Raw genomic sequence first — 20,376 nt, 5'->3', positions numbered from 1 at the left:
TTAACACCTTCTAACACATATCTAACTGCGAATCTACCTCAGATTGAATGATTGGACCTAAAGGCAATCGATTTCATGCCGGATTGCCGCATGAACGTGATCAGATATCATAAATCTTAATCTGGAGAAGTTGCGCTATTCTAGATACCGTGTGGATCTGAAAATAGAATACCGATCAGATAGCTGCTTCGAAATATAAGGTATGCATTTCCGCTAAATCGACCTTCGGTTCTCGATTTGAAAGGTCTCCCATGGTTGTTATGTCACCGAATATCTCATCGTAAGGTGCGATTGCATTTCTGCTAGATCGATGTATAGGGTGATTTATTTGTTATTGTGCGCGATTCAGGTCGGGTTGCCGCGCTCCTTTTATGGAAAAACATTACAAATTTCATCTGGTTGTTATTTCCTATCAGCTCCAAGAATATCTGGATTCGATTATTAAGGAGAACACTGACGTGAACCATAAAGCCTGGAGCTCTTGAACCCTCTCATTCATTCATGCGCCAATTGCACCCTAGGATATACATAAATAAAGTTATCGAGTCTCCAAGAGTGCAATGGGCGAATGAATGATTGAGAGTTCAAGAGCTCAAGACTTCACGTCAGTACTTTCCTAATTTTGTATTTGAAGTAAAGTTCCTTTTTAACATACCGGGTGTAATAGGATCATGGTACAACCCCCTTATCTCCGTTAGTTTTAAAGGTAATAGATTTAAATTGGGATATCTCATATACATGAGATATCCCAATTTAAATCTATTACCTTTGAAACTAACGGAGATAAGGGGGTTCCATTTATGAATCGAAAGTTGTTATCATTTCCGGCGAAACCGGAAGTGAAAAAAAAATCATTTTTTTTCACTTCCGGTTTCGCCGGAAATGATAACAACTTTCGATTCATAAATGGAACACCCTGTATATTATAACATTTCTGAAATCTGCATAATTTTCTGAATCCAATGATACCTCATAAGTGACATTTCAAACGTAGAAATTTTTTATAATTCAATTTTTCGTTTTCCATTTAAGAGTGCCATGATGGTTCCGAATTATTCCGATTGACCTGTCTAATACTAGAAAAATCGAAATCCGATCAAAAATACCATATTGCGTTTTTCATGAGCAAATAAAGTTCATCGTAATCGTTTTTGGGATAAAACTCAATTTTTTCAAATGGCACCATATTGGTACCGTGGTACAACTGAAAATTGAATTATAAAAAAATTTGGCGTTTGAAATGTCACTTGTGTGATATCATTGGATTCAGAAAATTATGCCGATTTCAGAAATGTAATAATAGACAGGGTGTTCCATTTGAAAATCGAAAGTTGGTATCACTTCCGGCGAAACCGGAAGTGAAAAAAAATCATTTATAAATCAAAAATTGCCGCTCATTATGTAAATGGGATATTCCAAATTACAATCTATTACCTTTAAAACTAATGTAGATACGTGGGGTGTACCTACCATAATCCTGTTACACCCAGTATAGTGTACTACTAGTGTACTGCCAAAATCAGTGCCATGTACTTCACGTAAAATGGATGCATTATCATTCGCTTTAAACTATCGTTCTTATGATTTTTATGATCGTAGAATATTCTTACGAAATGGATTTGATGAATTTGAGTCTGTACACAATATAACCCAAGAAAATAACTAACCAAATTATTGAATTTGGGATCATAATCATAGTAGAATACTGTTATTATTTTTCGCCTTGGATTCTGCACAGAAATTCAATCAAAACAAATTTCGGGCTTCTTTCTCATACAAATACGAAGGCATCTGTATCTAAATGAATTTAAGTTCTAGTATATACCGTGTATCTCAGACAAATGAATCAAAACAACGCTGGAACGGTATATTGGTATATTTAGTTGCGTATTTGTTTCAACAAACACTTTTTTCCGAAATCATTCAAAAATGCTCACTTTCTCGTATAACACAAATTAAGCTAATCCAGTATTCTGATCCGTCGCTATGCAAAGAACTTTCCTGGACTGTTTTCCGTCTGAAAAATTCACTTTAATAGTCTGTGCCATCAAAATCTATCCCTACTGGTTTTTACATAAGTACCCTGGATAGTATGCTTAAACCAAGACTATCAGGAACATACTTTCATTGAATATAGCATTAGATACAACCATGGAACGCCTATTATTACATCTATTTTGTCTGTTGATAATTATGTTGCAGTTTGTACATATATAGGTTTAGAGTTTGAATATATAGGTTGGACTCTATCTGAAACGTCATTCTCTTTCTCTCTATCCACTATAAATTTATTCATGATATTACCTGAATAGCTTCGGTAATAACTAACATAATTCAGTAAATTGAACTACAACATGTGTACTCAAGAAGGGTAATTTTATATAACATCCTATAGTCTTCATCTATTAAGTTCACTGTTTATATAAAATATTTCAAGCTCTCTGTAGACATTGTATTTCAAGGTTAGAAAACTACACTTTTGTGTTGAACTGTTTTGAAAACCGAAGATATCCTTAGTTTCTGAAAATGATAATGTCATTGTCTATGCCTTCGTATTCATTGTCGGGTAATTTTTCAAGGCAGAAAGATATTTAGTCGAAGAAGAGCAGACCGTTGTTACGCATGAAAATCTGAAACACTGGTTTTCCTTTAAGGCCCAGTTTCACCAAATGCTTTAATCTTGTCTTAGCTCTTAAGTGAGGCCTTAGATCACGATTAATGTAATGTAGCGTTTCACCACACTCCAAAGCGCCATTTAATCGACCAATCGCGATTTAGCACTAATCGGCCATTTTTGGAGGATTATAACCTTTCAAGTTGAGATTGATAATTATTTATCAGTATGGAACTCTTGTCTATGTAATGATTTTTCTGGAAATTTCTAATTTTTGGGTCAATTTTATCGAAATATGACTATATGTATAGGCTCAATATTTCCCATTCAAAATACACGTAAACTTTGTTTTTGTGTTTTATGAAATTTATTGCAAAGAATAATTTATTGATATGTTTGATTGAAATATTATTCAAGAAGCAGTTAAACTTGTTAATTAAAATAAATAAGTTAATAAAATTACTTATATAGTTTTTTTTCCAGACTGTGTGGTTTTGTGAAATGGGATAATTTCTTTTTAACTTCTTCAAGTTTCCGACATTTCGAAGCACATCACTCGACATTTTCGGCAAAAATTAACTTTGTTTTTTGTTTACAAGATGACAAATGATTTGAAATGTTATGAGTTATGAATGAATGACACCTGACACCTAGCGCCAATGGTGGTCATCACTGCTTATACGATACAGAACACTGTATAACTTTTTGTTCACAACGTTGCCAAATGGTTTGACTATTTAATCGCGATTTGGTTAATCGCGATCATCTTCGGACGGGTTGATGCATGGTGAAACAGAAAACACTGTTAAGCCTGCTTTAGTAACAAGCGGAGTTTAATCAATCTGGGATCAAGTGCTGTTTGGTGAAACTGGGCCTAAGTAACATAATAGCCCAACTTGACGCTGGTTGACAGCGACCGTCGGCTACCGATCTAGAGGATCTAGATTCGTCGAGGTTATTCACGCGTTGAATTCGAAGCATGCACATGAAAAACATGAAGAATCTACGAGAGTATGAAATTCACCACATTCTGAAAGGTTTCGTTTACCGAATATTTTCTATGGGTATATTGTAATACAGCTACTGTTGCTTCTTCTAACTCCTCATCAAACTTATTCGAAGAATTACTGCACATTTTGATCATTATGTACTCCTAATAATATGAATAATCTATTTTTTTTTCACTTTGTACCTCGGGGTGAACTGGTGTGCTCACAAAAGTGAATTGACGCGTCAAGTGGGGCTTTAAGGTATGCAGTGTATGCACACAAGTCCAATTGACGCGTCGATCAGGTCAGGCCAGCTTTCCGTCGGGTCGACTTTAGTATGTTTCTGGCTTTATGATTTTTCTAAAATCTGATACTATGCAAATAATATTGTTCGAGTTCTTTGATACTTTATTACTTGGAAAGATATATTATCCACTTGAAATCTTAAATAATTGAATTTGAATTTCTTATAGTCAATATCAACTGAATGTAAAATTTTGAAATTTGAATTGCCATAATGATAATTATTAATTTTCATTGTTCTCAAGCAGAATTCATATATTCTGATATATGTTCAAATATCTACTCCTCATTTAATTGTTGGTAATGTAGGCGGAACGATGTGAAACAATGAAATTAAATTACATCAATTATTCGACAATAATTAATTAGGTTCATCAAGATTAATATATATGGAAATTGAATTGAATTTCTGTGTTTTTTATACGAACAAGATGTAGTGTTTTCCAGCAAAATGATTTAATAGGTCAAGTTCTAGGAGAAACAGGAGCATCGAATGTTTCTTCTCTGTCTAGATCATTATGTTATGAATGAATATTGAACATTCATTTCGAATTTAAGGAGAAAGACCTTTCGAATTGACCGTATTTATGAGCGCTTTTTCCCCGAACAAAGCGCTATATAATTTCGTCACAATGCCTGTAATTTTAGAATCGAGGGAATGGTATTAAAACGATAATTCAAAATTCTATTTCTTCTGTCCATCCGTAAACAAGATAATTCTCGAATGGTTAGACCTAGAAACTTGAAATTTTCAGGGTAGGTTGATAGCATCGTAAGAATCATAGAATTTGAGTGAAATATCGAAAATACCAAAAGTTAAAAGAAATTATCGCTCCTTCTCTGTTGCCAATTATATAGATTTTTCCGTGATATAGATTACATTGTTTGCTTTGTTATTAATTTGTGCTCGATAGTAGCAGGGGTCGTTCACAACTCCAAATTATAGAATGGGTCGGCGACAAATTCTTTCCCTATTTTATACCGTCGCTGAAATAAGAGACATGTAAAAAAACGCCTTAGGATTCATCCTATTAATACAATTTACCATATGATACTCCAACAATTGAGTTATATGATACCCTGAATATACCCAACATGAAGGTCACAAAGGTCGTTGAGCAGTGTAAGCTAATGTACAAGATGGAGCATGGCCTGCTCAAGTTCAACACAGAACTCAAAAAAGATTAGACTTACAAATAAATAAAAGATTGGACAGGACAAATAAATAATCATCATCTAGATAATATAAGAACAAATAAAGCCAAAAATTCACCGATCTACCAGGCTGCAATGGAATACAGCAACTCACCAGAAGAAGTGAAAAAGAAAAAAATCCTTAAAATTATTTAATAGATCAATTAAAAATTATAAAATGACACATTCATCATAGGTGTTTTTTACTTTTGCTTTGTGCTAATTTTTACGAAACATATTCATTATATGGGAGCATCAATGTATTGATGCTTTGTAGAATTTATGTATTAAATAAAAATTAGAAAAAAAAAGTTAAGAAGATAATTTGGGGAATTTTTCATGGTTCTGGTTGAGCGATACACATTTTGGCTCATACTCAAGTTTTGCACAAGTTCTTGTTCTCTTTCCAGGCTTGAAATTGTCATTCTACATTTATATGCAAATTTTCATCTCGATCGAATTAAGCAGTTTTGAAATTGAAAGAAAAACAAAATATCGAAATAGCATAACCGAATAACCACTAATGACCGCAGTTATTGTTGGTCTTTTCCTTTAGTTAGGAATAACCACGAATAACCAATTTCCGCTTGAATACAGTGTGTATTGAAATCAAAACAAACATAACCAAATTTTATTTAAACACCATCCTTTTCTATTAACAGGCCAATTGAAAAGCCCCCGGTCTACCACAGTACAACACATTTTTTTTGGCAAAATTCGATTTTAAAATTCATTTTATTATTAAAGTAAGGTATGTCTTAAAGCTATAAAATATTTACATAATATAAATAAAGCTCACTCAGAAAAAAAACATTTGGCGAACGTTTTTATTACACATTATACCGATCATTACAATCACAGTTTAAAAACAATACAATAAATTCCTTTTTTAATTATCTGTTTGTATTAGAGTTTGAGTTGAATTATAAATATCTTTTTCGAGGTTAATTATGTAATTATCAATTACGTCATCGTAAGAAATCTTAATCATTAGTAAATTTTACAATGTGTTTAGCAATTGTTCATTCGAAGATCTTAAAATATTGAGTATTTGTTTATAGGACTATATTTTTGTTACCTAAATATTCAAACTTCTCTTCAATTCTCGAAATTCATTTTTTGTGTGTATATAATAATTTTCTTCTATTCTGTAAAAAATCAAAATGAAAAATTAATAACCTCAATCTGATGCCCCTTGAAATTTGCCACTCTAGGCTTCAGCCTACTCAGCCTTCTGGTAAATCCTCCATTGACGTCATTTGACACAACCTACAAGCGCTTGAATGCAGTTGGTTTTTTGTTGGTACTTACCAATGATAACCAGGTTATTCGCTTGAAATCGCTTCATATTCACGGAACGGCATTCAAGATCAAGCTTGAGCTTGACTTGAAATCAACTCAAATTCAAGTCAAGTAGTAGTTTTTCAATGTCACGTCAAACATTGGAAAACTACTACTCGACTTGAATTTGAGTTGATTTCAAGTCAAGCTCAAGCTATTTGAGTTTGAGCTTGAGCCAAAAAGCTTGAATATCAAGCCAAGCCGTGAATCCCAACTTGTAACATATCTGTCCTTATTAATGTCTCAACACAGGTTCTGCATTGACCAAATGAAATTGATAGTTCGCTATAGATTCCTACACTTATTTTTATAATCGTACGTTGATGATCTTGAAGCACTGTCCGAGCAGCTCTTTCCGCGACAGGCGGTAAAAAATCGCGCAGTATGCATTTGATTATATATTTACGTACGCTCCTATTTAGGCGATCGCGCGCGACATAAGAATCGCGACAGGTTTCATTCCGGTGTAATGCCCGTTACACACTACGCGATTTTTCTCGCGTCGAACAAAAAGTCGCGTTTCCCAAGTGTCGCAAAGAATCAAATGAGATCTTTAATCGAGGCGACAAAAATCGTGTAGTGTGTGACGTGTGTTAAAACCACACAGCTTCTACCAAACAATTCATTAGAACGAATAAATAAACATAATCTACCCGGTATTTTCAATTTCTAATGGGATTGTGTGGAGAAGTTGTAGAGAAAAAACAAATAAACTGGTAAACTAACCATGACGGCATTTCTATATGGATAGATTGAAGACGAATATCTATCTTATCATTGTGGGTACTTGAGACTGAAAACAGAAATTAATTCGGAGCGTCTGTTCGAATTAATTCGCGGGCTAAAACCTGATAATTATGATTTCCGCATCACGAAATATAGTGATGTTTTTCAAGCATGTCTATTAGGAGGTATTCCTAATAGCCATTAATGAATTCTCTTCATGGGAAGTTGAAATTAATATATTGTACTGCATTAATATCAATCAAAATTGGACCGTTGAATGGAAAATATCAGCTAATAGGAAACGGTATTCTTGGATGTTTTGGAAAATTTATGTTAGGATTAGAGTATAATATGTAGACTACGTTCAGTTCGAAATTTCATAAGAACAGTCTCGAATTTAGGTTTGAATATTGTTTTAATATTGGGACATCAGTTCATGTCTTATCATATCAGAAATAGGGAGAATTCATGAATTTGGAAATAAAAACCTAATTTCTAATAGTTTGGGCCCGCAACTTTGACCACGTGAAAGATTATCTTCAAATGAAGACAACCTTTTTTTTACTTCCATCAGACCTCAACGAAACAGAGCTCAATATACCTGTTCTTCGTTCAGTAGTTTCAGAGATTGGCGTATACAAAAAGACAAAGAACAATTTCGAAAAACTTTCTTTGTGTTACTCCTTTCTAATCGCTGAAATTATTGCTTCCGAGTCAATCGAAGGTAGTAGAAGCAATAAATAAGATTTTAGAATTTTCAGTCTCGAAATATGCATTTTAGCCCGCCTGGAACAGCATTGGTTTCCTATCAGTCTATGTATCCGCATATCCATGTAACAGCCTTAAGTTCTACAAAGCCCAAAGGGGGCTACCGTTTTTCTGTCCACAGTTGGAGCCGCTATTGCGTGAGGTCCTGTAAAAGTTTGCTCTGAAGAGCAATAGTTGATAACATTGTTCGTAACATGATCATTCCATTGTACAGTATCACAAATGTCATCAGGGCGTGGATCAAAACACATATATGTACATAATTTCTTTTCCGCTTGGCGTTAATGTACTTTTCTATCTCAAATGTAGGTTTTCATCTTTTTTAGGGGAGCAACTTATTTTTTTTGTTTACGTTGGATTTATGCTATATCTATTTTTTTATGTAGATATTTTTTCAAGAATGCTCTTTGAACCTTAAAACTGCATAGCATACACAACTTATGCTGTTGCAAACTACTTTTGGCCTTTACCAGCAGCACACTCACACATACTCTGAACAATTTCTTCTTTAATTCAATAGCAATATTCATAAAATATTATAATGCTTTTGTGTGCTATGTGTGAACTTGCCCTCTATAAAAGAGTAACGTATTATGAGTATAAAATACTAGAGCCACTATAAGTACTAGTTCATGATCATATAAACTTTCTATGAACTATAGCACACTCAGTCATTCACTTTGTATAATTTCAAAAAAATAAGTGTTAATCTTTATTATATCTAAGTCAAGCGAAACACTTTTCCAGGTATATAACATTACTATATAAACTGTCAAAGGGGCAACAATAAAAACAATATCATATCACTTCATTTACATTTCCATTAAAATTTGTATTCCTCTCATAGTCTTGGAGTCTGTAAAAATAAAAACCATAGCTGTAAAATCGGTAAATGAACATACTTTAGACAAACAATTTGTTTTGAAATGGTGAACGAAGTTCACTCAATTTGGTACCTGTCTTTTTAACTACGCTTTCAAAGCAGTGATATTCATTGAACCATAATTCATGATTGCTATAATCGATCTAAATTTTATTAAAAACTTCATACTCCAGCGTAATGATTGATAAAAGACCATTTACCCATAATGTCATTTAAAAATTCAAATATCCGAGATCTAACGCTACACTCTGGCGGCCAATTCATACGGGGTAAGAATTGGGACCTATTCTTACTTGATTTAAGAGAGATTTGGTGTAGGTATATTCATATGGGGGACATTACAGTTCCTCACGACAAATTAGATCTTTTCGGGAGAATATTGTGTTACAAGACCAAAAAAACATAACTTAGTGTGGAGGGCCGACCTTTCAAGGATCGAAGGACGAGGAAGTATAATGCCTTACACATTAACAAAGAATTTCTTTGATAAATGTTAAATGTACCAGACTTAATTAGAATTTATAATAATCAGATTACATATCATTTTCACCTGAATAGAATTGTGCTGTTACTTTCAAGAAGTTGAGAATATACAACTTTCGATATTTGAGATATCCGACGTAGGTCCTTGCCAACAAAACTATCTTTGAATTTGGAAGATAAAAGTTAAAAAAATTAAACTGCAATAATTGATATATTACAAAAAGCCATTTAAAACTACGTTCACTGAATCAGAATCTGAAAACAAGGCCGACAGCAAGGCTTATTCAAAGCATAATTTGTCATAAATGTCATAATTCACTTAATGATAAAAAAAATTGCTTTTATATCGACTATACAGGGTGTTTCCTAAACATGCGGCAAAAATTCAGGGGGTTGTTCCTTGGACTATTTTAAGCATGTTTTGTCCTTGGATGATTTTTGAAAAACCTCTTTGTTTCGAAGATACAGGGCGAACAACATTTTTCATATTTTTAAAATTAATAATAGTTTAAATGAAAATGCGTACCGCACTGTGTTTACTAAGTAGGTACAATTTATTTTTAAATTTGTTTAACAACATTCCAATTACTAAAAACGGCCAGTTTTTTGACTAAAAATTGATAAGTGCAGATGGTAAAGGAATACAGATTAAACACGGTTTTCATTTGAATTCATTGAACTTAATAAGAAATGATCCTGGTGTTTTTGAAAGGGTTCGGCAGTCAATGAGGAGAAGATTGGATGCTTGTATGCTGGCTAGAGGTGGTCATTTTCAACAGTTTTTGTAGGTTGAGTTGAATTTTCATGTAATTTTTCATAATAAAATGTTATTATCTGAAATTTTGTTTCCCCTATATCTTCGAAACAAATAGGTTTTTCAAAAATCATCAGAGGACAAAATATTCTTAGAATAGTCCAAGGAACAACCCCCTGAATTTTTGCCGCATGTTTAGGAAACACCCTGTATAGTATTCTATTTCATTTAAAAATTCATTTGCCCTCTTGGAAAAGTCAAATCTGTATTATTTCCGCAATAATAAACATTGGAAATAGTTCAAGAGAAACAGTTTTCAATACCCCTAAAAATACTCCAGTATTTTGAAAAACACTGGACATTTATTTTCCGATAAATATCCCAAAAATAGCGGTTAACAAAATTAATAAAAATAGAGTTTACGATTCCAGGTCTTCTGCTTCATCTGTGTAAGCTAACCACGGAGCTACCGTTTTTCGTAGGTAATTTAGTGATTATGATGATTATAAAGCAGAAAATATATGCTAAGATTTTGCGGTAAAACTATTGTATTCAGTTTATTCAAAGCAAAACATAATTTCAATTTTCATGTTTTTTTGTTGTTAAATTTTCGAGAGATGATTTATTCAATTTTGATTATTTAATTTTTTCCTTCAAAAAATTCATGTATCGCATTCTTGAGCTAGGAGAATCAATACGGTATAGCAACTGAATTTGGTACAAAATTTCATGCAAATATCTTCAATTTCCGAGAAAAGCTCCAGACGTCGTACGCTCGGTTGTTTTTAATGAATTTTTGGATCTACAAATTCCAAAACGTAAACTGGAACGGTTAGCCTTTTTTCCTTGAGGGATGTCCGATATCCTTTTCTTTGTTTTTTAGAATAATTCCCTCGTTATCCTTCACACATGTTTGTTGTTCCTAGGCTCCGATGTAACGCAGATATCTATAGCTGTCTGACTGTCTACTGGTTGTTGCCTGAAAATCCATTGAGTCTACCTACGGAAAACACAAATAGGTGGCTGGTCTCCGTTTGTTTTTTGTTTTCCTTCAAATGTTATTCATCATTTTTTCACCGTACTGATGAGGGCCGAAAGACTGAATCACGTGTCTACGGTTGGCATTTTTTCCTTGATGTCCGTTATTATTTTCTTTGTATTCTTCAATATTTGATGGAAAATTTTGTTTTATGCCGAGGATCCACATATGGGTTCAATACAAATAACATGTTCAAAATGGAGTCTCCGAATCTTGAATTCAGTTGGTACATTTTATAAGTGTTTTAAAACTTCCATTGGTGTCTAGCTCCGTAACATCCCTAATTTGGAATCCGAAGTTTGATATTTATCTTAACATATTTTTGCCATACAATTGAAAGTATTCTATGATTTGAAAAGAAGTGTATTTGTTGTATCCTTTCATTGGAATATATCAGTGCTTTTTGTTCCAGATATTTCGTTAGTGAAAATCTAAAACGTCCAAAATGTTTCACGGAGACGCCCGAGCCACGAACATCCCGAAGGTGGGTACAACCATCAGCCAGGCCCAAGCCCTCGAGTACTTCGAGCAATTCATCAATGCTACCACACTGAAGAACATACTAGGTTACTTTAGAACAATGTGCGAACTTCTCCACATGAAACCGACGTACTATCCGCTATTCTATCCTAAACTGAAGGCTATGTTGAACAGCTGGAAGGCGAAGGCCATATGGAAGAAGTTGGACTCTAGGGCTAATCACAAATGTTACGGCAAGGGTAAGATTGGTGAGAAGACGAGGGTTCTGGTCATAGGCGGTGGACCTTGTGGTTTGAGGACGGCGATTGAAGCCCAGTTGTTGGGTTGCAAAGTTGTAAGTACAAGTTTATGTTTTGTTATAGATAAAAAAAATGAAGACTTCCACGGCCAGATTATCTGGCGGAATTGGAAATTTTCTGAAGTTCTAGCTGTGTAGACAGTTTTTCACCTAACACGTTTTGCCGACGGTAGGAGTCTTCAGACCTTTCTAAATCGTTGATCACACAAACCAACAGTTATTGGTCATATATTAACGTTGGTATTACTTTATGGCTTGTTCTTTTAGGTGCGTCTTCTTGATTTTTTTTTCAATTTATCCAATTTTGTCTATACAGTTGTCAAGTTCGGTTTGTTATGTTTAGATGGCTCAAGAAGGCATCAAACATTATCATTACTTTTTGGTAGGCAGTAGGAGTCCTATACTCTTGTAGGGTATTAGTTACTTCTAGGAATTTCAATAAAGGTTGTCGACTGGAATTAGCATCTCTGAACCATTCAGAAGCAAACGTATCATGATTGCAATAATGAAGCTCGCTTTAAAAAAATCAATAGGAAATCTACCAGCCGACGGACAAACCGAGTAGCGATCACAGAACAACCGTTCAAAACCAAACTTAAAGGAATAACTAATTTTTGTATTTCGTAAAATGACTTCGAATCTGCATAATGGCAGCTAAGCACTACTTCCAAAAATCTAGTTTCCTGGTTACGAGCGTCAACTTGTTATTATCTCAGATCTCATTATCATCTAAGAGGATGTTGTTGCATCTACTGAAAAAATATTATCTTTCTTTTTAGAATATGGATATGTATTGATATGACACTATTTTTACAGGTAGTTGTAGAGAAGAGGGATCGTCTGTCAAGAAATAATGTACTTCACCTTTGGCCATTTGTAATTGAAGACTTGAGAGCATTAGGTGCTAAGAAATTTTTTGGGAAATTTTGTGCTGGAGCCATCGATCACATTAGTATTAGGCAGTTGCAATGTATTCTGCTGAAGTTAGCTTTAATATTAGGTGTAGAAATCCACACAGAAGTTAGTTTTGAAAGTCTAATCGAACCAAATAATGATGAGAGTAAGTATTCCATTTTTGAAACTTTTCCAATGTAACATTATCATATAATTCTTTGTTGCACATGGTCCATTTTTATTTACAGAGGACAAACTACTGAGAAAGACTTAGAGTGTTATACCTATTTGCTGAATTCTTTTTTTTTTTAATTGGGAATCTCATAAATAGTGAAACTCCAAAAAAGCTTTAGGCTCTTACTGTAATGGATTATTGAATAATTACACAGACTTTAAAGGAAGCTATTTTAGTTATTTGAAGTTGTGAATTGTGAATTCTTAGTTTTCGAGATGTTAAATTATACAGAAAAATACACATCTCGAAAGCTTTCAAGTTGTTGATCCAATACTGTATTATACATACTCTTCATAGTCAAGAGTTGATTTTTTTGCTTTAGTTCCATCGTATTGTTTGCTAGGAAAATATGTCGTACCAAATTTTCATGCAACTTTCATTATATGGTTATTGATATCCGCTAAAAAATCTGTGAAAAGAAAGTAATTAGCCCTTCTTTTTAAGAAATTGGCTGGCGAGCGGAATTGAAACCGTCTAACCATCCTGTATCACAATATGAATTTGACGTTATAATTGGCGCCGACGGAAAGAGAAACACATTGACTGGATTTAAGAGGAAAGAATTTCGTGGCAAACTTGCAATTGCTATCACGGCCAACTTCATTAATAAGAGGACTGAAGCTGAAGCGAGGGTTGAAGAGATCAGCGGTGTAGCTTTTATTTTTAACCAAAAATTTTTCAAAGATCTGTACCAGGAGACGGGTATAGATTTGGAAAATATAGTTTACTATAAGGACGAGACGCACTACTTTGTAATGACTGCCAAAAAGCCAAGTTTGATAGAGAAAGGAGTAATATTACAGGTGCGTACTTCATTTGTTGATTCAAAATAATTTCCATTCTTCGTTCTTAATTGTGTCATGATATGACTGTTCAAGTCAGGGTCCTAATTAAATTTCAAGAACTGATGGTGTTTATTCCTTGATGTCTCCATAACAAAATTGACCACTTCAATTTGAACCATATTTTATAATAATGTTAATATTTTATAACTTAGGAGTCAACATAAATAGAAACAAAATCATAAATTTAACCAATAAAAAACATATGAAATTAAGAAAAAAATATGTGGAACAACTATTCCACATGAAATCATAAAATACACTAAGGATATTCACACAATGATTGATTTAAACTCTTCAATGCAAGGTTTTATTTCTTATGATGAATGTATAACATGCATTATAGAAATAAAATTATTGATGTTGTTTTTCTAGAAATCTAAACAAATCCATTTCCATATACAATACAATTCATCTTCAGAAAATACCGTGTATTTAATTATATTTGAATTTTACAGGACTTGGCTGACACAGAAAGACTGTTGGCTCCAGACAATGTGAACCGTGAGGCTCTCTTGAATTATGCCAAAGAAGCTGCAGACTTCAGCACAAATTACCAAATGTCTAATATGGAATTCGCAGTTAATCATTATGGCCAACCTGACGTTGCTATGTTTGATTTCACGTCAATGTATGCCGCAGAAAATGCTTCCAGGGTACTGGAGAGGAAAGGTTATCAACTGCTTACGATTCTTGTTGGTGACAGTTTATTGGAACCATTCTGGCCAACAGGATCTGGTTGTGCTAGAGGATTTTTGTCATCTTTGGATGCAGCATGGGCAATAAGGTATAGTTGATATTGAAACCATTTATGAGTCTGGATAACTTTAATATCAATTGAATAATAATACTACAAAAAAACTTTGAACATAATAGAAAAGCCTAATTCCCAAAGAGTTTCAGTTTTAGGGCAAACCTAGTTGCACCTGATTAAGCTAGCATGATACATAGGGGTTCAAGAACTTAGATCAAATTAAATTATTTCAATATCTGGAATACCTCAGGATTCTTCTCTTGGTCTCTTCTATTTTATTTTATATGAAGATGTTGTTGCCAACACGAAGAAAGAAATATTATTATATTAATGAAGATGTTTACGGCCGAATTGGATATGGAGATTACTGCTAAGCTTTTCAGAATATTTTCTTCATCTGATTCCAAGCTATATAGATAATATTTTCGATCAAGAAATCTCTAAATATGTTACATTCGTGGACGAAACAGCCAGTTAAATAACTTCTTCAAAACGACCCGAAGATTAATGCAGAATTTCAATGAATTCGAATCACTTCAAGAGCAAACCTATTTTCCTTGAAAGAACTATTCGCCAGAGTTTGCTGAAATATTTTGCAATTTTCGAAGAATGATAAGTTTCGGCCACTTTACGTGGCTAGGTTTAGGTTGTTGCCGGACGTCGTCGAGAATCTGGGTTCGTAGTTCTGATTTTCAGAGAATACCCTATGTCTATATGGACGAAATGAGGGAGTCAGTATAAGTGAAAAGATTATTGCGAGCGTGATTCTGTTGTTACGGAAATATTAGGTATTTTTTCTATATTAAGCTTGAATTTGTTTATTTTTCTAGTTCATAAAATTTAACCCCAAACCTGATAGTAGTTTTTGGTCTACAAGGAAAATTTTATTCCGGCAAGATCTGTTATCACGGAAATATAAGATTTTTTTTTATTCTGTTTGAATTGTATCTGGTTTTGGTGAAGCGATCAACATGAAATTCCGCCTGAAAATTGAATTTGTTGTACATATAAATACAAAATTCCATCAGAATAGAATTTTTAATTTAGAAATGACCAGGAAAACAAAATTGACACAGTCACTAGTCAGGTTTTGAACATTTACAAAGTTAACCAAGGCAATCGAGATCAGGATCAACCTTGAAAATCTTGAGTTTCTAGGTTTCTCCAGTATCTTTATGTAGCTTTCTTGATGAATAATTAAGATTGCAATTTTAAACAACTTGCAAAAGGTCCCGATTTGAAAATTTTTCATTTCCATTTGTTATGACATCCAAAATATTTTATTTTTGTTTTTTAAATTATTTATTAATTAACTTTATTTATTGATACAACTAAAATTGAATCATCTGTCCCTTCCTTTTTTTGTCACCTCCAAGTTCGAAGTGCTTACACCTCTTCAAAGGAACTTGTTTCCTGTACTTACAGTCACTGCATTCCATACGGAGCACAATTTTCTTTGTTGTTTTGGCCTTTTTATAATAGTAATAATCCTTTTTTGGCAATAAAAAGAAAGATTAACTTCACGTATAAATGTTATTGATGTTAGATACAAATTCTGGAAAGATTTAACGATTTATCACAAAAGTAGTAAAATAATACGTTTTCATATGTTGGTAGAAAATATTGAAATATTCTGTTTTAGGTCTTGGAGTTTAGGTAAAGCAAGTCCACTCGAAGTTCTTGCCGAACGAGAGTCAATTTATAGACTATTAGCTCAAACCACTCCTGATAATTTGAATAAAGACTGGAAATCATATACTCTGGATCCTTCTACAAGATATCCCAACCTCAACAGAACAACGGTAAGTCCCCATCAACTAGTCAGTTTGTACGATACAGATGATATTCAGAATATTGAAAAATTGGGACGAAACCTAGAAAATGTTACTACTATTTCAAGGAAGAGAAGAAGAGGTAGGTTTTAATTAGTCTGTCAAGAAAATAAAATTAATTTTTTTTCTGTTTTCCAGAAATAGTAGATAGTGAGATTCTTATAGAATGGGTTAAACATCAAGTGAAATGTCATCCCAGTATTGAAATAACTGATCTTTCATCTATTTTCCACTCAGGAAAAGTTCTTTGTGCAATTATTAATCATTATCGACCCGATTTAATTGATTACTCTAGTCTAGTAAACAACGAACCAACACACAATAATCAGTTAGCCATCGATGTTCTAGAAAAAGATATAGGTAAGTTTAACAAATCCCAAGTTATAGTAACAACAATAATTAATCTAGTACGAGACCAAATTCTAGTTAAATATTTTTGGATAAGTCAAATCCATAGAATTTTTCCACGAAATTTCGCATGAACCTTCAAACTGTTTATCACTTTTTGGACCAAATTTCTTGAGCAAATAATCATTTTTTTTTTTTTTTATTTATTTATTCAGTTTCGGGATACAAACAGGAATACTCCCAGAAAAGTATCCTCTAATACATAATACACAAAAATTATTTTAACAACATCCTATGGTGTACATATGTGGCAACATAACATAAAATAATAAAATAATCACTGAAAGAAAATTTCTCTGATACTCCGCTTAAATGATTTCAAATTTACATTAAATGGGTCTAATTCATTACAATATTGATTAAATAAACTACACATTCTCACGATAGGCGAATTCCTGCCAAGATTCGTATTGAATCTACTGTGAACAAGTAATTTTTTATTCCTAAATGTTCTCGTAGGAACGTGATAAAGTATCATGGAAATCAAGTCGGGTGAATCATAAAAGTTATTCACGGTCTTGAAGAGGAAAATCAGATCCGATTTTATCCTTCGGTGCTCTAATAGTTCAATATGATAATGAGATCTTATTTGGTTTATACCTGTAGTGATGTAAATACCAGTCATTTTGTAATGTAAGAATCTAATAAATCTATTTTGCAATCTCTCTAACCTTTGCTTATGCACAGTATAATAAGGATTCCATATAATACTGGCAAAATTGATTCTGCTGTGAATAAAAGTAAAATATATTGCTTTCATAGCTGACTCGTTGTTAAAATCCCTACAAATCCTGCAAAGGAAACCCAAAGACCTACCGGCAGAAGCAATGAGAGTATCGATGTGAGCACCGAATGACAGTTTTGAGTCGAAAATCACCCCCAAATCTCTAATCCGATCCACCCTCTTCACCTCACAACCAACCAATCGATACTGAAACCCAATATTTGTACGGCTTCTAGAGAATGACATGCATGAACATTTATTTACATTCAGATCTAATTCATTTCGTCTACAATAATCTGAGAACGCATCAAGATCTTTCTGAACCTCTACACAGTCTCTTACCGATCTTATCTCTTTGAACATCTTCAAATCATCTGCGTAAAGGAGGAAGTGTACAAATCTAAAACAGCTTCCTATATCGTTAAGGAATATTAAAAATAGAATGGGTCCCAAATGAGATCCCTGAGGTACCCCAGATGTAACGACAAAAGGGGCCGACCTGAAACCTCTGACACTAACTAGCTGCGTTCGTTTATAAATATAGGAAGAGAACCATCTAAGGAGATCCCCATGCACACCGACCCCAGCAAGCTTAGACAAAAGTAAATTGTGATCAACTCTATCGAAAGCCTTACTGAAATCGGTGTACAGCGAATCCACCTGAAACTGGTTATCCAAAGCTCGCGAGATAAAGTCAGTGTAAATCATTAAATTAGTTTCAATACCACGACCCGTGAAGAAGCCATGCTGATTCTCCAGCATCGATGATTTAAGAGAGTGAAACACTACATCCAAAACAAGACTCTCAAATAATTTTGCAAAGACCGACAATTTGCTAACCCCACGATAATTCTCAACATCCCCTTTACTACCAGAGTTCTTATAGATAGGAACAAGAAGAGAAGTCTTCCAAGAATCAGGAAATGTACCAGAATGCACCGATTTATTAAAAATGATCGACAATGGATAACACAAACTAGAACCGCAGTTTTTCAAAAAGTATGAAGGATATTCATCAAAGCCCGCTCCTTTATTAGCATCCAGAGAATTTATCTTATTCAAAACCATTTGTGGGGTGAATTCTACTGAATTTAATAGATTATTACTACTAATATCATTATGATGGTTACATTTCTGAGAGTATGGTTTATACACACTCCTGAAAAATGAAGCAAATAAATCACAGATATATTCACCACTCTCGGCAGACCTGTCACCATAATGCATTCTGTCTGGTACACCTCCTTCATCTTTACAATTTCTTACATATTTCCAAAAATTTTTTGGATTAACCTTTATATCATTCTGACAATCCTTAATATAGTTCTGGTAGTCTCTAAAAATATAGTTCTTAGTTTTTCTTCTCAATATTCTAAATTTTTCAAAATAGTACATCAATCCATACATCCTCCATTTTTTATGCAAACAATTTTTCATCTTTATTAGTTTTACTGTATCAGTGGAAAAATAGAACGGAAATTTCCTATTCTTTATTCTCACTTTAGGAACATGCAAATTTACTCCTTTTTCTAATATTTCGTAAAATAGAGATACATCTTCATCGATAGATTGATTATTGAAAAAATTCACCCAGTTATGCCCATCATAAAATTTATTAAGATCATCGTAATCACCCTTTTTAAAATTATGAAAACCTCTAATAGATTCTCGAAGGTTTCTACTTATGGAGTTTTTAATGTAAAATTCTACGGGGGGGTGATAATAATCAGGATCCACCAAACAACTATCACTCTCATTCAAGTCTTTCAATTCAATCTTAGAACAGAAAACTAAATCTAATATTCTTCCATCCCCATTTTTAACAAAATTGAATTGACTGAATTCTGCAAAGGAAAGTAAATCAATCAAAGTATTATTATCTTTGTCAACATTTACAGGAACTAAAAAGTTTTCACCCTCACTGATCGACCATTCCAACGAAGGAAAATTGAAATCTCCGAAAATAACAATTGGTTCGACCGAAATTGAATCGATAATTTGATGTAGTTTAGTAGTGAAACTTTCTCTTGCCTTATTATTTCTTGGGGGCAGGTAGACACAACAGATATGAATTTTTGATCGACCACCATTACCATAAATAGTAACCCACACATCCTCAGCCTCACTCTGAAAATCCTCTCGACGTCGAACACTGAAGACACTCCTAACGCCAATCATCACACCACCACCCGATTTTTTACCCTCCGCACAACCAGCACTCTCTCGGTCTCTACGAAAAACTTTAAATTCAGACAAATCGAATACTTCCGCATCTGCGACACCATTAAAAAGATTCGTTTCGGTAATAAGAAAAATATCAGCGCCAATATTCAGAGTATTCAACTTGAACTGTTCTGTCTTTGAGCGTAAACCGTTAACGTTCTGTCCATAAATAAACAACTTCTCCATAAAAAAAAAAACGAAAAAATGGATCATATTTACGGTGATTACATCCCTTCCAGAGATTTGACATCCCTTATGACCTTTATATTTGATGAATCAGATTTCCTGCAAAAAATTGTTCCATTCTTAACCCAAACATATTTATACTGCTTCTCTTTAGCGGCGAGCCGCACTTGTTTGTACAAAATTTTGTTTGATATTGTCAGGTGCTCATTGATGTAAAATTCATCTGAGACTCCACTCAAAGTCATTTTCGGTGAGTAACCACTCGCAATGCGCTTAGTTTTAGCTGCCAGCAAAAAACGGTTTCTATCGCCCCGAGATACGAATCTAACTATTATATTTTTCACTTTGTTAGGAGAATTTTGGTAAGCTTGAACCCTATGTGTGTAATCGATTATTGATGGATTTA

The 20,376-nt window shown here is 33.6% G+C and overlaps 1 protein-coding gene across 7 annotated transcripts in view; it reads left to right on the top strand.

Moving 5' to 3' along the window:
* LOC123673203 (F-actin-monooxygenase Mical) overlaps positions 1-20,376 on the top strand; it is an 83,892-nt gene that overhangs the window by 30,901 nt on the left and 32,615 nt on the right. For all 7 annotated transcript variants that reach the window (XM_045607658.1, XM_045607661.1, XM_045607659.1 and 4 more), the window contains 6 exons: positions 11,507-11,908; positions 12,689-12,932; positions 13,446-13,804; positions 14,302-14,630; positions 16,240-16,511; positions 16,568-16,789. In XM_045607658.1, the coding sequence (XP_045463614.1) occupies positions 11,540-11,908; positions 12,689-12,932; positions 13,446-13,804; positions 14,302-14,630; positions 16,240-16,511; positions 16,568-16,789 (1,795 nt within the window). In that variant the 5' untranslated portion in view covers positions 11,507-11,539. The remainder of the gene's footprint in view (positions 1-11,506; positions 11,909-12,688; positions 12,933-13,445; positions 13,805-14,301; positions 14,631-16,239; positions 16,512-16,567; positions 16,790-20,376) is intronic.

Source organism: Harmonia axyridis, chromosome 2 (genome assembly GCF_914767665.1).
Source record: "Harmonia axyridis chromosome 2, icHarAxyr1.1, whole genome shotgun sequence".
NCBI lineage: Eukaryota > Metazoa > Arthropoda > Insecta > Coleoptera > Coccinellidae > Harmonia > Harmonia axyridis.
This window is presented reverse-complemented; position numbering and strand designations above follow the sequence as displayed.